Consider the following 17,085-nt stretch of genomic DNA (forward strand, 5'->3'; position numbering starts at 1 on the left):
CACAGCGCTCTTATCCATAATACTGTCATCATGTAGACTAGCCTACTAGCACAGCGCTCTTATCCATAATACTGTCATCATGTAGACTAGCCTACTAGCACAGCACTCTTATCCATAATAATGTCATCATGTAGACTAGCCTACTAGCACAGCGCTCTTATCCATAATACTGTCATCATGTAGACTAGCCTACTAGCACAGCGCTCTTATCCATAATAATGTCATCATGTAGACTAGCCTACTAGCACAGCACTCTTATCCATAATAATGTCATCATGTAGACTAGCCTACTAGCACAGCACTCTTATCCATAATAATGTCATCATGTAGACTAGCCTACTAGCACAGCGCTCTTATCCATAATACTGTCATCATGTAGACTAGCCTACTAGCACAGCACTCTTATCCATAATACTGTCATCATGTAGACTAGCCTACTAGCACAGCACTCTTATCCATAATAATGTCATCATGTAGACTAGCCTACTAGCACAGCACTCTTATCCATAATAATGTCATCATGTAGACTAGCCTACTAGCACAGCACTCTTATCCATAATAATGTCATCATGTAGACTAGCCTACTAGCACAGCACTCTTATCCATAATAATGTCATCATGTAGACTAGCCTACTAGCACAGCACTCTTATCCATAATAATGTCATCATGTAGACTAGCCTACTAGCACAGCGCTCTTATCCATAATACTGTCATCATGTAGACTAGCCTACTAGCACAGCACTCTTATCCATAATACTGTCATCATGTAGACTAGCCTACTAGCACAGCACTCTTATCCATAATAATGTCATCATGTAGACTAGCCTACTAGCACAGCACTCTTATCCATAATAATGTCATCATGTAGACTAGCCTACTAGCACAGCACTCTTATCCATAATAATGTCATCATGTAGACTAGCCTACTAGCACAGCACTCTTATCCATAATAATGTCATCATGTAGACTAGCCTACTAGCACAGCGCTCTTATCCATAATAATGTCATCATGTAGACTAGCCTACTAGCACAGCACTCTTATCCATAATAATGTCATCATGTAGACTAGCCTACTAGCACAGCGCTCTTATCCATAATAATGTCATCATGTAGACTAGCCTACTAGCACAGCACTCTTATCCATAATAATGTCATCATGTAGCCTAGCCTACTAGCACAGCACTCTTATCCATAATAATGTCATCATGTAGCCTAGCCTACTAGCACAGCGCTCTTATCCATAATACTGTCATCATGTAGACTAGCCTACTAGCACAGCACTCTTATCCATAATAATGTCATCATGTAGCCTAGCCTACTAGCACAGCACTCTTATCCATAATAATGTCATCATGTAGACTAGCCTACTAGCACAGCGCTCTTATCCATAATAATGTCATCATGTAGACTAGCCTACTAGCACAGCACTCTTATCCATAATAATGTCATCATGTAGACTAGCCTACTAGCACAGCGCTCTTATCCATAATAATGTCATCATGTAGACTAGCCTACTAGCACAGCACTCTTATCCATAATAATGTCATCATGTAGCCTAGCCTACTAGCACAGCACTCTTATCCATAATAATGTCATCATGTAGCCTAGCCTACTAGCACAGCGCTCTTATCCATAATACTGTCATCATGTAGACTAGCCTACTAGCACAGCACTCTTATCCATAATAATGTCATCATGTAGCCTAGCCTACTAGCACAGCACTCTTATCCATAATAATGTCATCATGTAGACTAGCCTACTAGCACAGCGCTCTTATCCATAATAATGTCATCATGTAGCCTAGCCTACTAGCACAGCTGATCCACACTGTATCTGGGAGCTGCTGGCTAGAGTGCACCTGCCAAGACCAGAGTGGGCACATTTAGCTATTTAACAAAACTATCTCGGTAGAGTTGAAAATGCATTTCGTACATTTCGTGTGCACTGTGTCATAAGGCACAGTCACTAAATTAGCAACAACAACAAAATATTGCTAGGTAAGTTAGTCTAGCCAGCTATCTAAACCTAGGAGTAATCATGGCTGAATTAGCTTACTGACCGGGCATGCAGGGCACATGCTCAGGGGCCCTGACCTCCAGGGGGCGCCCATTGATTTTGTTAGTCACTCGGATATCATATGAACATGGCATTAGTCATGGCAAAATGTGTAGAATCGCAGGAAAATTATGATAAGACCAAAGTATATTTTGGTAACATATGATGGGGGTCCCTGGGTCACCGGTTTGCCTGGGCGGGGGTCCCTGGGTCACCGGTTTGCCTGGGCGGGGGTCCCTGGGTCACCGGTTTGCCTGGGCGGGGGTCCCTGGGTCACCGGTTTGCCTGGGCGGGGGTCCCTGGGTCACCGGTTTGCCTGGGCGGGGGTCCATGGGTCACCGGTTTGAAGACCCCTGGTCGACAGCCATTTCTCAGGGCAAAGTTTCCCTATATATTTTTCTCCTAAAGACTCCACATCAGAGAGAAACTCACCCTCCTAAAAAGGCTTTTAAATGCTCCCTCATCAAGTGGAAAGACATGACAAATATGCCCAAGACTAGAAAGACAGACACTACAACGGCTACATAGTAGGTTTCCTTACTTTAGGACTCCCTCTTTAGTTATTGACTGAGGCTATTGATTTATTGATGAACAATGGGGAGGGGAGGGGGGAGGGAGGGGGAGGGTGACAGGAGGGAGGAGAGGAGGGAGGATGCAGGAGGGGAGGAGAGGAGGGAGGATGACAGGAGGGGAGGGGGAGGAGGGAAGATGACGGAGGGGAGGAGAGGAGGGAGGATGCAGGAGGGGAGGAGAGGAGGGTGGATGACAGGAGGGGGAGGGGAGGAGGGAAGATGACGGAGGGGAGGAGAGGAGGGAGGATGACAGGAGGGGAGGGGAGGAGGGAGGATGACAGGAGGGGAGGAGAGGAGGGAGGATGACAGGCGGGTAGGGGAGGAGGGAGGATGCAGGAGGGGAGGGGAGGAGGGAGGATGCAGGAGGGGAGGAGAGGAGGGAGGATGACGGAGGGGAGGAGAGGAGGGAGGATGACAGGAGGGGAGGGGAACAAACCCTTCACAAGTCATCTAGTTGTTAGTCCCACTATGAGAGGATTAACATGGTCCAATGACCCACAACAAACTCAACCGCCTCGCTTTGCTGATGTGGCCTACATATGTGGAAAACACATTGTCCATAACAATATTCAGATCCATTCTATTCAGAAGGTAGACAATATGAGTGTACTGCACAGTATATGTTAACTAAAGTGGTCTACCACCTCTTCCTCCCTGTATGGGAGGTCTACCCCCCCACACCACCTCTTCCTCCCTGTATGGTAGGTCCACCCCCCACACCACCTCTTCCTCCCTGTATGGGAGGTCTACCCCCCCACACCACCTCTTCCTCCCTGTATGGGAGGTCTACCCCCCCACACCACCTCTTCCTCCCTGTATGGGAGGTCTACCCCCCCACACCACCTCTTCCTCCCTGTATGGGAGGTCTACCCCCCACACCACCTCTTCCTCCCTGTATGGGAGGTCTACCGCCCCCCCCACACCACCTCTTCCTCCCTGTATGGGAGGTCTACCCCCTCCACACCACCTCTTCCTCCCTGTATGGGAGGTCTACCCCCCCACACCACCTCTTCCTCCCTGTATGGGAGGTCTACCCCCCCACACCACCTCTTCCTCCCTGTATGGGAGGTCTACCCCCCACACCACCTCTTCCTCCCTGTATGGGAGGTCTACCCCCCACACCACCTCTTCCTCCCTGTATGGGAGGTCTACCCCCCCCACACCACCTCTTCCTCCCTGTATGGGGAGGTCTACCCCCCCCACACCACCTCTTCCTCCCTGTATGGGAGGTCTACCCCCCCCACACCACCTCTTCCTCCCTGTATGGGAGGTCTACCCCCCCACACCACCTCTTCCTCCCTGTATGGGAGGTCTACCCCCCCACACCACCTCTTCCTCCCTGTATGGGAGGTCTACCCCCCCACACCACCTCTTCCTCCCTGTATGGGAGGTCTACCCCCCACACCACCTCTTCCTCCCTGTATGGGAGGTCTACCCCCCACACCACCTCTTCCTCCCTGTATGGGAGGTCTACCCCCCACACCACCTCTTCCTCCCTGTATGGGAGGTCTACCCCCCACACCACCTCTTCCTCCCTGTATGGGAGGTCTACCCCCCACACCACCTCTTCCTCCCTGTATGGGAGGTCTACCCCCCACACCACCTCTTCCTCCCTGTATGGGAGGTCTACCCCCCCACACCACCTCTTCCTCCCTGTATGGGAGGTCTACCCCCCACACCACCTCTTCCTCCCTGTATGGGAGGTCTACCACCCCCACACCACCTCTTCCTCCCTGTATGGGAGGTCTACCCCCCACACCACCTCTTCCTCCCTGTATGGGAGGTCTACCCCCCACACCACCTCTTCCTCCCTGTATGGGAGGTCTACCCCCCCACACCACCTCTTCCTCCCTGTATGGGAGGTCTACCCCCCCACACCACCTCTTCCTCCCTGTATGGGAGGTCTACCCCCCCAACACCACCTCTTCCTCCCTGTATGGGAGGTCTACCCCCCCACACCACCTCTTCCTCCCTGTATGGGAGGTCTACCACCCCCCCACACCACCTCTTCCTCCCTGTATGGGAGGTCTACCCCCCCCACACCACCTCTTCCTCCCTGTATGGGAGGTCTACCCCCCCAACACCACCTCTTCCTCCCTGTATGGGAGGTCTACCCCCCACACCACCTCTTCCTCCCTGTATGGGAGGTCTACCCCCCACACCACCTCTTCCTCCCTGTATGGGAGGTATACCCCCCCCACACCACCTCTTCCTCCCTGTATGGGAGGTATACCCCCCCCCACACCACCTCTTCCTCCCTGTATGGGAGGTCTACCCCCCACACCACCTCTTCCTCCCTGTATGGGAGGTCTACCCCCCACACCACCTCTTCCTCCCTGTTTGGTAGGTCTACCCCCCCACACCACCTCTTCCTCCCTGTATGGGAGGTCTACCCCCCCCCACACCACCTCTTCCTCCCTGTATGGGAGGTCTACCCCCCCACACCACCTCTTCCTCCCTGTATGGGAGGTCTACCCCCCCCACACCACCTCTTCCTCCCTGTATGGGAGGTCTACCCCCCCCACACCACCTCTTCCTCCCTGTATGGGAGGTCTACCCCCCCCCACACCACCTCTTCCTCCCTGTATGGGAGGTCTACCCCCCCCACACCACCTCTTCCTCCCTGTATGGGAGGTCTACCCCCCCACACCACCTCTTCCTCCCTGTATGGGAGGTCTACCCCCCCACACCACCTCTTCCTCCCTGTATGGGAGGTCTACCCCCCACACCACCTCTTCCTCCCTGTATGGGAGGTCTACCCCCCCACACCACCTCTTCCTCCCTGTATGGGAGGTCTACCCCCCACACCACCTCTTCCTCCCTGTATGGGAGGTCTACCCCCCCACACCACCTCTTCCTCCCTGTATGGGAGGTCTACCCCCCACACCACCTCTTCCTCCCTGTATGGGAGGTCTACCCCCCCACACCACCTCTTCCTCCCTGTATGGGAGGTCTACCCCCCCACACCACCTCTTCCTCCCTGTATGGGAGGTCTACCAACCCCACACCACCTCTTCCTCCCTGTATGGGAGGTCTACCCCCCCCACACCACCTCTTCCTCCCTGTATGGGAGGTCTACCCCCCCCCCACACCACCTCTTCCTCCCTGTATGGGAGGTCTACCCCCCCCACACCACCTCTTCCTCCCTGTATGGGAGGTCTCCCCCCCCCACACCACCTCTTCCTCCCTGTATGGGAGGTCTACCTCCCCACACCACCTCTTCCTCCCTGTATGGGAGGTCTACCACCCCCCCACACCACCTCTTCCTCCCTGTATGGGAGGTCTACCCCCCCACACCACCTCTTCCTCCCTGTATGGGAGGTCTAACATCCCCCCCACACCACCTCTTCCTCCCTGTATGGGAGGTATACCCCCCCCCACACCACCTCTTCCTCCCTGTATGGGAGGTCTACCCCCCACACCACCTCTTCCTCCCTGTATGGGAGGTCTACCCCCCCACACCACCTCTTCCTCCCTGTTTGGTAGGTCTACCCCCCACACCACCTCTTCCTCCCTGTATGGGAGGTCTACACCCCCACACCACCTCTTCCTCCCTGTATGGGAGGTCTACCCCCCCCACACCACCTCTTCCTCCCTGTATGGGAGGTCTACCCCCCACACCACCTCTTCCTCCCTGTATGGGAGGTCTACCCCCCACACCATATCTTCCTCCCTGTATGGGAGGTCTACCCCCCCCACACCACCTCTTCCTCCCTGTATGGGAGGTCTACCCCCACCACACCACCTCTTCCTCCCTGTATGGGAGGGTCTACCCCCCCCACACCACCTCTTCCTCCCTGTATGGGAGGTCTACCCCCCACACCACCTCTTCCTCCCTGTATGGGAGGTCTAACCCCCCCACACCACCTCTTCCTCCCTGTATGGGAGGTCTACCCCCCCACACCACCTCTTCCTCCCTGTGTGGTCTCTTCCCTGTGAAACTGACCCTGTCGAAGTGGTTGAAGGAGGCTCTGAACTCGTTCATCTGGTCCTGGCTGATGCCCTTGGCATCCCGCGTCAGAATCTGGTTCTCGATCTCGTTGATGGTTCTGGCGATGGTGGTGAGGAGCTGCTCCCAGCCCACACGGATATGCTGCAGGGAGGACGAGAGAGGGAGAGGAGGGGAGAGGGAGGGAGACAGAGGGAGAGTGAGATAAATAGATAGACAGGTAGAGAGAGAGAGAGAGAACAGGGAGAGAGAGAGCGAGAAAGAGATAAATTTGAATTGAAAGAAAGAAGTTGAAAAAGATGACGAGACACCAAGAAGACTGAAGATGTTAGTCGTAAGATCAGATCATCTACTCTGTCCCACCTGTACCCTCTCTTGGGATCAGCAAAGATCAACTTGTACCCACTCTTGGGATCTGTGATGGTGATCAGCAAAGATCAAATTGTACCTTCTCTCTGACAATGTTGTACTTCTATTTCTTCTCTTAATATGGTGGATATTGTTGTTCATTACCTCCATGATATTGTTGTTCATTACCTCCATGATATTGTTGTTCATTACCTCCATGATATTGTTGTTCATTACCTCCATAATATTGTTGTTCATTACCTCCATGATATTGTTGTTCATTACCTCCATGATATTGTTGTTCATTACCTCCATGATATTGTTGTTCATTACCTCCATGATATTGTTGTTCATTACCTCCATAATATTGTTGTTAATTACCTCCATGATATTGTTGTTCATTACCTCCATGATATTGTTGTTCATTACCTCCATGATATTGTTGTTCATTACCTCCATGATATTGTTGTTCATTACCTCCATGATATTGTTGTTCATTACCTCCATGATATTGTTGTTCATTACCTCCATGATATTGTTGTTCATTACCTCCATGATATTGTTGTTCATTACCTCTATGATGTAGTTGATGTGCTTGTTGTGAAGTTGTGTGTGGTGTAGTTATGTAGTTGTGTAGTTGTGTGTGGTGTAGTTGTGTAGTTGTGTGTTGTGTAGTTGTGTAGTTGTGTGTAGTTGTGTGTTACTTACAGTACATCCATAGTGTAGTGTTGTGTAGTTGTGTAGTTGTGTAGTTGTGTGTTACTTACAGTACATCCATAGAGTAGTTGTGTGTAGTTGTGTAGTTGTGTAGTTGTGTGTTGTGTAGTTGTGTGTTGTGTAGTTGTGTAGTTGTGTGTTGTGTAGTTGTGTGTAGTTGTGTGTGGTGTAGTTGTGTAGTTGTGTGTTTCTTACCTCCATGGTGTAGTTGTGTGTAGTTGTGTAGTTGTGTAGTTGTGTGTTGTGTAGTTGTGTGTTGTGTAGTTGTGTGTTTCTTACCTCCATGGTGTAGTTGTGTGTAGTTGTGTAGTTGTGTAGTTGTGTGTTGTGTAGTTGTGTGTTGTGTAGTTGTGTGTGGTGTAGTTGTGTAGTTGTGTGTTGTGTAGTTGTGTGTTGTGTAGTTGTGTAGTTGTGTAGTTGTGTGTTGTGTAGTTGTGTAGTTGTGTAGTTGTGTGTTGTGTAGTTGTGTAGTTGTGTAGTTGTGTAGTTGTGTGTAGTTGTGTAGTTGTGTGTAGTTGTGTAGTTGTGTAGTTGTGTAGTTGTGTGTAGTTGTGTAGTTGTGTGTAGTTGTGTAGTTGTGTGTAGTTGTGTGTAGTTGTGTGTAGTGTAGTTGTGTGTAGTTGTGTGTAGTGTAGTTGTGTGTAGTTGTGTGTAGTGTAGTTGTGTGTTGTTGTGTGTAGTTGTGTAGTTGTGTGTAGTTGTGTAGTTGTGTGTAGTTGTGTGTAGTTGTGTAGTTGTGTGTAGTTGTGTAGTTGTGTAGTTGTGTAGTTGTGTGAAGTTGTGTAGTTGTGTAGTTGTGTAGTTGTGTGTAGTTGTGTGTAGTTGTGTGTTTATTACCTCCATGGTGTAGTTGGTGTGCTTGTTGTCGAAGATGAGAGCTTCCTGGATCAGCTGGTGGTCTCCCTCCAATTGGTCGATCTTTGGCTTGTAGTTGACGATGTTCTTCTCATATTGGCGGAGGTGGGTCAGCTGATCCTCCAGGGTTCCGTGCATCTCGATAGAGATACGACCAATCTCCTGCAGAGAGAGAAGTGGGAGGAAAGAGAGGAGAGGACATGAGGAGAGGGTGAATCACGACCTACTGGAGAGATTGGAGAGAATGTTTGAATGAGATTGTGAACAGCAAACAGGAATGAGAACACAAACAAAATTGTTTTTGAGGACGACAGGGGTGATAAGATTAAGGATGACAGGGGTGATAAGATTAAGAATGTCTTATCAAAGCACTATGGTATTTTGATATTCATGACAATCCCTCAAAGGACTCTGTGATCACCAGTCAGTTGAAGTTTAAGTAAAAATTGTCATCTCTGCTCTGCTCTGCTCTGTCCAGTACCAACTCTACCTGCTCTGTTCTGTCCAGTACCAACTCTACCTGCTCTGTTCTGTCCAGTACCAACTCTACCTGCTCTGCTCTGTCCAGTACCAACTCTACCTGCTCTGTTCTGTCCAGTACCAACTCTACCTGCTCTGTTCTGTCCAGTCCCAACTCTAACTGATCTGTTCTGTCCAGTCCCAACTCTACCTGCTCTGTTCTGTCCAGTACCAACTCTACCTGCTCTGTTCTGTCCAGTACCAATTCTACCTGCTCTGTTCTGTCCAGTCCCAACTCTACCTGCTCTGTTCTGTCCAGTACCAACTCTACCTGCTCTGTTCTGTCCAGTACCAACTCTACCTGCTCTGTTCTGTCCAGTCCCAACTCTACCTGCTCTGTTCTGTCCAGTACCAACTCTACCTGCTCTGTTCTGTCCAGTCCCAACTCTACCTGCTCTGTTCTGTCCAGTACCAACTCGACCTGCTCTGCTCTGTCCAGTACCAACTCTACCTGCTCTGTTCTGTCCAGTCCAAACTCTACCTGCTCTGTTCTGTCCAGTACCAACTCTACCTGCTCTGTTCTGTCCAGTCCCAACTCTACCTGCTCTGTTCTGTCCAGTACCAACTCTACCTGCTCTGTTCTGTCCAGTACCAACTCTACCTGCTCTGTTCTGTCCAGTCCCAACTCTACCTGCTCTGTTCTGTCCAGTACCAACTCTACCTGCTCTGTTCTGTCCAGTACCAACTCTACCTGCTCCGTTCTGTCCAGTACCAACTCTACCTGCTCTGTTCTGTCCAGTACCAACTCTACCTGCTCTGTTCTGTCCAGTCCCAACTCTACCTGCTCTGCTCTGTCCAGTACCAACTCTACCTGCTCTGTTCTGTCCAGTCCCAACTCTACCTGCTCTGTTCTGTCCAGTACCAACTCTACCTGCTCTGTTCTATCCAGTCCCAACTCTACCTGCTCTGTTCTGTCCAGTACCAACTCTACCTGCTCTGTTCTGTCCAGTACCAACTCTACCTGCTCTGTTCTGTCTATACTCACCTCCATCTTGGTTTGTATCCAGGGCCCGATGACATTGGCTTGGTTGGCAAACTGCCTCCGGAGACGTTCGTTGTTCTGCTGGCGGGCGTGTTCCTCGATCAGGGCCTGGTCCCTCTGGGGCACCAGCTGTCTCACCTGGGGGGGCGGGGGGGTGGGGTGGCGGGGGGGGGGACAGGAGAAAGGGTTCCAGTCATAAAGGAAAGGGGCTTGCCCAGGGCACTGGATGTACACTGTTAGCACCTTTTAGACCATTCCATCGGTCCTAAAGTGCAAACTAGGCCTACCATGGGCCAAGGTAGAACAAATGCACCTAGAGACTAGATGAGACAGATAAGGTTTACAATATCACAGGTATGCATATTAGGTAGATGTGGATAGAAGTCAAGTCACTGTATGGACTCCAATGAGCGTGTTGCTTGTCCCATACACTTGTCCCATACACTTGTCCCATACACTTGTCCCATACACATGTCCCATACACATGTCCCATACACTTGTCCCATACACATGTCCCATACACTTGTCCCATACACTTGTCCCATACACTTGTCCCATACACTTGTCCCATACACTTGGTGTTGATCTCCTGAGCATGTTGCTTGTCACATACCTTGTCCCATTTGGCGTTGATCTCCTGAGGGTTGATGGTGGTGTAGGGGTTGGTGCCGGCCATGTTCACATGGTAGGTGGCCACTATCTTGGCGATCTCATTGTGAATTCCCAGGATGGCACCGCGTTCCTTATCCGCCTCAGGGAGAGTGGCTTTAAACTGCTCATGGGCTGTACTGAGACCCTGGGAGGGAAAAGAGAGAGAGATACACACACGATCAAATGTATGTGTGTTTGCGTGAGTTAGTGCGCATTTGTGCATGCCTGTGTGTCTGCCTGGTGTGTGTGCGTGTGTGTGTGTGCGTGCGTATGTGTGTGCGTGTGTTTGTGTGTGCGTGCGTGTGTGTGTGTGCTTGTGTGTGTGCGTGTGTGTGTGTGTGCGCGTATGTGTGTGCGTGTGTTTGTGTGTGCGCGTGTGTGTGCATGTGTGTGTGCACGCGTGTGTGCGTGTGTGTGTGCACGTGTGTGTGCGCGTGTGTGCGTGTGCGCGTGTGTGTGTGTGCACGTGTGTGTGCACGTGTGTGTGCGCGTGTGTGTGCACGTGTGTGCGTGTGTGTGTGCACGTGTGTGTGCACGTGTGTGTGCGCGTGTGTGCATCTACAGTACTAACCTGTATTTCCTCTATGGTGTGGACGATGAAGGTGTCCTGCAGGTCCTCCATGGCGCCCTCCATCCAGTTGTTGAACGGAGCAGCTCGTTTGGCAAACTCAAGATATAACTGGTCTATGGTCTCCAGAAGCTTCTCAGTTCTCTGTTGGTTTCACACAAAGAAACACCACAGAAAAAAGAGTGTTTCGTTATTAGGCATAAGCCTATGAGCAGTTCCGGCTCATATTAAGCATGGAACTTATGGACCAACAAACTGAATTGAGCATCTAATTGATCGCATTTATATATATATATTTATACCACAGCATTGTTGAATACTCATTTCTGATTGGCTAGAAGGGCATTTTAGAATGGACAACCAGATAATAGGACAGTTGTAAAAAAATATCGTGACACTTGCAATCATGACGCAATACGCTCCTACACATGCCGACCGTACAGAAAGCTAAACCAACAACTCCACAAACTGAAATTGGATACATTTTAAACGCTGGTCCTAACGTGGTTAGTGATGAACATGAATTTCTCCGCTCCCCTCTGCTGCTCCCCTCTGCTGCTCCCCTCTGCTGCTCCCCTCTGCTGCTCCCCTCCCACGTTTATAGTTTGAGCAGCTGTTTTCAGCAAATGGTATTTTTGAATTCAGTTGTCATATTGGCAGGTTAGCTAGCAACAAACTCAATTACCAACTCATTGTTATGGATGTTGTCTGCCTCCTGTCAGCACCATAGAAATAAATTCCCATTCAAGTGAACGTTCCGAGGTCTCAGAGGCTTGGGCTTTGTCCCTTCTAGTAATTACATTTCCATGATCTATGATAGGCTCCTACTACTTAAAGGACCACTGCCCAGTAAGCACCTCCTCCCTGTAGACAAAGACACACCCTGATAAGCCCCTCCTACCTATAGACCACACAGAGACACACCCTGATAAGCCCCTCCTACCTATAGGAATACGTCCTGCCAGGACCACGACCCACTAAACCCCTCCCACTGTACCCGCTGAGCCCCGCCCCACTAAGCCCCTCCTACTATGCCTGCAGAGCCCCGCCCCACTAAGCCCCTCCTACTGTCCTACTGTACCTGCAGTGCTACTCCCCACTAAGCCCCTCCTACTATGCCTGCAGAGCCCCACCCCAGTAAGCTCCTCCCACTGTACCTGCAGAGCCCCACCCCAGTAAGCCCCTCCCACTGTACCTGCAGAGCCCCACCCCACTAAGCCCCTCCTACTGTACCTGCAGAGCCTCGCTGCGTTTCTGAGTCAGGGCTCCCAGGGCGTCCCATTGGTCACAGATGTTCTGGCAGCGAGCGTTCACGCTGGGCGAGTCATAGTAGTCCAGCTCGCTGAGGGACAAAACAGGGGAATGAGACAGAGCAGGTCAGTATAACAATGTTATGTAAAACAGGGGAATGAGACAGAGCAGGTCAGTATAACAATGTTATGTTACAGCAGACATATTGTAAAGATAGTGGAGGATCTGATCAAACAACCTGTAACAAAAGTGACTGAAAGCCTTTCATCTACACCACTCTCCTGTGAGATGGTCATTGTTACTGAAGGTTATCTGCCGTTAACTATCATTGTATAAAGTCTCCCTCCCTCCCTCCCTCCCCCCTCCCTCCCTCCCTCCCTCCCCCCTTACTTTAACTCCTGTGCGATGGCAGCTATCTGCTCTACGCGGTCCTGGTGCGCAGCCAGGTCACTTTCGAAGGCCTCATGTTTCTTCAGCAGAGCCTTGATCTCAGACAGAGAGGCTGTCTCAAAGTCTCGCGCCTGCAGCATCGCCTCCTTACCTGCAGGGGGAGACACATCAAAGCCATCACACATCACAGGCGTCACAAATCACTGGAAAATGGATACAGTAATTACACTAATACAGAATCTATGTTGAACAAAAACAGATTACAGAGGACATTATACATATTTAAGGTGCTGCACACAGTGATCCTACATTCCATATCAAATCATTTCTGGGTAACAATTAAGTCACTTATAATAATAGTTTCAATTAAAATGGTCAAACGGAAACAGAAGAGGTGTTCTTGCTTAGCATGGTTCTGGTACCTTCAGTCCAGGTTTCGTGGATGGCTGCTTTCTGGCGGAACTTCTCGGCCAGGTGGTCGAGTCTCTCCAGCCGACGTATCTCGTTGAGGAGCCACTCCTCATAACCCTTCTCCGCCCCCTCCAGACCGCCCCACGCGTTAGAGACGTCCTGCAGAAATACAACATATAGGTTCAGCCGACAGTCACCAGTCACCAGTCACCAGTCATCAGTCACCTGTCACCAGTCACCAGTCACCAGCCACCAGTCACCAGTCACCAGCCACCAGCCACCAGTCACCAGCCACCAGCCACCAGTCACCAGTCACCAGTCACCAGTCACCAGCCACCAGCCACCAGTCACCAGTCACCAGTCACCAGCCACCAGTCATCAGTCATCAGTCACCAGTCACCAGTCATCTGTCACCAGTCACCAGCCACCAGCCACCAGTCACCAGTCACCAGTCACCAGCCACCAGTCACCAGTCACCAGTCACCAGCCACCAGTCATCAGTCATCAGTCATCTGTCACCAGCCACCAGTCACCAGCCACCAGCCACCAGTCACCAGTCACCAGTCACCAGTCATCAGTCACCAGCCACCAGTCACCAGTCATCTGTCACCAGTCACCAGTCACCAGTCACCAGCCACCAGTCATCAGTCACCAGTCATCAGCCACCAGTCATCAGCCACCAGTCACCGCACTCAAGATTTGTTTCTATTGGAATTTAGGGCCAAGTCCAATTCAAGCCGTGTCGAATGTGGGCCTGATTTAAAGCAGCAATGGAAACAAGGCTTCAGGGTGTTTGAGATGATCGTCCGGAGCAAGGTTCTGCGCAGAATTACTGGTCTACAAATCATCTTGCATCCCAAATACAAGATAAGATTTAACTGAGTTACAGTTCATGTAAGAAAATCAGTCAATTGAAATAAATTCATTAGGACCTAATCTATGGATTTCACATGACTGGGAATACAGAAATGCATCTGTTGGTCATAGATACCTTAAAAAACAGGTAGGGGTGTGGATCAGAAAACCAGTAAGTATCTGGTGTGACCACCATTTGCCTCATGCAGCGCGACATCTCCTTTGCATAGAGTTGATCAGGCTGTTGATTGTGGCCTGTGGAATGTTGTCCCACTCCTCTTCAATGGCTGTGCAAAGTTGTTGGATATTGGCGGGAACTGGAACACGCTGTCGTACACGTCAATCCAGAGCATCCCAAACATGCTCAATGGGTGACATGGCTGGTGAGTATGGAAGAACTGGGACATTTTCAGCTTCCAGGAATTGTGTACAGATCCTTGCGACATGGGGCCGTGCATTATCATGCTGAAACATGAGGTGATGGCGGCGGATGAATGGCACCACAATGGGCCTCAGGATCTTGTGCATACAAATTGCCATCGATAATATGTCATCGTGTTTGTTGTCCGTAGCTTATGCCTGCTCATACCATAACCCCACCGCCACCATGGGGCACTCTGTTCACAACGTTGACATTAGCAAACCTCTCGCCCACACGACACCATACATGCTGTCTGCCATCTGCCCGGTACAGTTGAAACCGGGATTCATCCGTGAAGATCACACGTCTCCAGCGTGCCAGTGGCCTTCGAAGATGACCATTTGCACACTGAAGTCGGTTACGACGCCGAACTGTAGTCAGGTCAAGACCCTGGTGAGGACGACGAGCACGCAGATGAGCTTCCCTGAGATGGTTTATTGTCCCCAGCACAAGGTGCACCTGTATAATTATCATGCTGTTTAATCAGCTTCTTGATATGCCACACCTGTCAGGTGGATCACGCTCTCCTTAGCAGATCAACATTCACAAGGCCGCGGGGTCAGACGGATAACCAGGACGTGTAAGTCTCCTGAGTGGCGCAGTGGTCTAAGGCACTGCATCGCAGTGCTAACTGTGCCACTAGAGATCCTGGTTCGAATCCAGGCTCTGTCGCAGCCGGCCGCGACCGGGAGACTCATGGGCGGCGCACAATTGGTCCAGCGTCGTCCAGGGTAGGGAAGGGAATGGCCGGCAGGGATATAGCTCAGTTGATAGAGCATGGCGTTTGCAACGCCAGGGTTGTGGGTTCGTTTCCCACGGGGGGCCAGTATAAAAAAATATGTATTCACTAACTGTAAGTCGCTCTGGATAAGAGCTTCTGCTAAATGACTAAAATGTTAAAAATGTAATGTAATGTGTACTCAAAGCATGGGCGGACCAACTGGCAAGTGTCTTCACTGACATTTTCAACCTGTCCCTGACCGAGTCTGTAATACCAACATGTTTCAAGCAGACCACCGTAGTCCCTGTGCCCAAGAACACCAAGGTAACCTGCCTAAATGACTACCGTCCCGTAGCACTCATGTCTTTGAAAAGCTGATCATGGCTCACATCAACACCATTATCCCAGAAACCCTAGACCCACTCCAATTTGCATACCGCGCCAACAGATCCACAGATGACGCAATCTCAATCGCACTCCACACTGCCCTTTCCCACCTGGACAAAAGGAACACCTATGTGAGAATGTTGTTCATTGACTACAGCTCAGCGTTCAACACCATAGTGCCCACAAAGCTCATCACTAAGCTAAGGACCCTGGGACTAAACACCTCACTCTGCAACTGAATCCTGGACTTCCTGACGGGCCGCCCCCCAGGTGGTAAGGGTAGGCAACAACACATCTGCCACGCTGATCCTCAACACGGGGGCCCCTCAGGGGTGCGTGCTTAGTCCCCTCCTGTACTCCCTGTTCACCCACGACTGCGTGGCCAAGCACGGCTCCAACACCATCATTAAGTTTGCTGACGACACAACGGTGGTAGGCCTGATCACCGACAATGATGAGACAGCCTATAGGGAGGAGGTCAGAGACCTGGCAGTGTGGTGCCAGGACAACAACCTCTCCCTCAATGTGAGCAAGACAAAGGAGATGATCGTGGACTATAGGAAAAGGAGGGCCGAACAGGCCCCCATTAACATCGACGGGGCTGAAGTGGAGAGGGTCGAGAGTTTCAAGTTCCTTGGTGTCCACATCACCAACGAACTATCCTGGTCCAAACACACCAAGACAGTTGTGAAGAGGGCACGACAACACCTTTTCCCCCTCAGGAGACTGAAAAGATTTGGCATGGGTCCCCAGATCCTCAAAAAGTTATACAGCTGCACCATCGAGAGCATCCTGACCGGTTGCATCACCGCCTGGTATGGCAACTGCTCAGCATCTGACCGTAAGGCGCTACAGAGGGCAGTGCGTACGGCCCAGTACATCACTGGGGCCAAGCTTCCTGCCATCCAGGACCTCTATACCAGGCGGTGTCAGAGGAAGGCCCTAAAAATTATCAAAGACTCCAGCCACCCTAGTCATTGACTGTTCTCTCTGCTACCGCACGGCAAGCGGTACCGGAGCGCCAAGTCTAGGTCCAAGAGGCTTCTAAACAGCTTCTACCCTCAAGCCATAAGACTGCTGAACAAGAAATACGTTTTTTATGTGTATGGGACATTTATGGGATCTTTTATTTCAGTTCATGAAACATGGGACCAACATGTTGCGTTTATATTTGTGTTCAGTGTAGCTACTCATTTTGTGATCAAGATTAGGGAATCTGTACAGCGTCTTGCTCAAACCGATGCCGATCTCCTGAAATGTGCTGTGTAAATAACAACTAACTTAAACAGAGTGGGCGTGATGAGAGAGGAAGAGCGAGAGACAAAGAGAGAGAGCGAGCGAGAGAGAGAGAGAGAGAGATAGAGAGCGAGATAGAGAGAGAGGGATCGAGAGAGAGAGAGCGAGAGCGAGAGAGAGCGAGAGAGAGAGCGAG

At 50.6% G+C, this 17,085-nt stretch overlaps 1 protein-coding gene across 5 annotated transcripts in view; it reads right to left on the reverse strand.

Moving 5' to 3' along the window:
• actn1 (actinin, alpha 1) overlaps positions 1-17,085 on the reverse strand; it is a 140,449-nt gene that overhangs the window by 8,599 nt on the left and 114,765 nt on the right. For all 5 annotated transcript variants that reach the window (XM_041854559.2, XM_041854557.2, XM_041854558.2 and 2 more), the window contains exons 12-19: positions 13,281-13,428; positions 12,859-13,009; positions 12,451-12,559; positions 11,221-11,361; positions 10,612-10,794; positions 10,002-10,136; positions 8,480-8,659; positions 6,575-6,721 (exon numbers count right to left, since the gene is read on the reverse strand). In XM_041854559.2, the coding sequence (XP_041710493.1) occupies positions 6,575-6,721; positions 8,480-8,659; positions 10,002-10,136; positions 10,612-10,794; positions 11,221-11,361; positions 12,451-12,559; positions 12,859-13,009; positions 13,281-13,428 (1,194 nt within the window). The remainder of the gene's footprint in view (positions 1-6,574; positions 6,722-8,479; positions 8,660-10,001; positions 10,137-10,611; positions 10,795-11,220; positions 11,362-12,450; positions 12,560-12,858; positions 13,010-13,280; positions 13,429-17,085) is intronic.

The sequence above is a fragment of the Coregonus clupeaformis genome, chromosome 29 (assembly GCF_020615455.1).
Source record: "Coregonus clupeaformis isolate EN_2021a chromosome 29, ASM2061545v1, whole genome shotgun sequence".
Taxonomy (NCBI): Eukaryota; Metazoa; Chordata; class Actinopteri; order Salmoniformes; family Salmonidae; genus Coregonus; species Coregonus clupeaformis.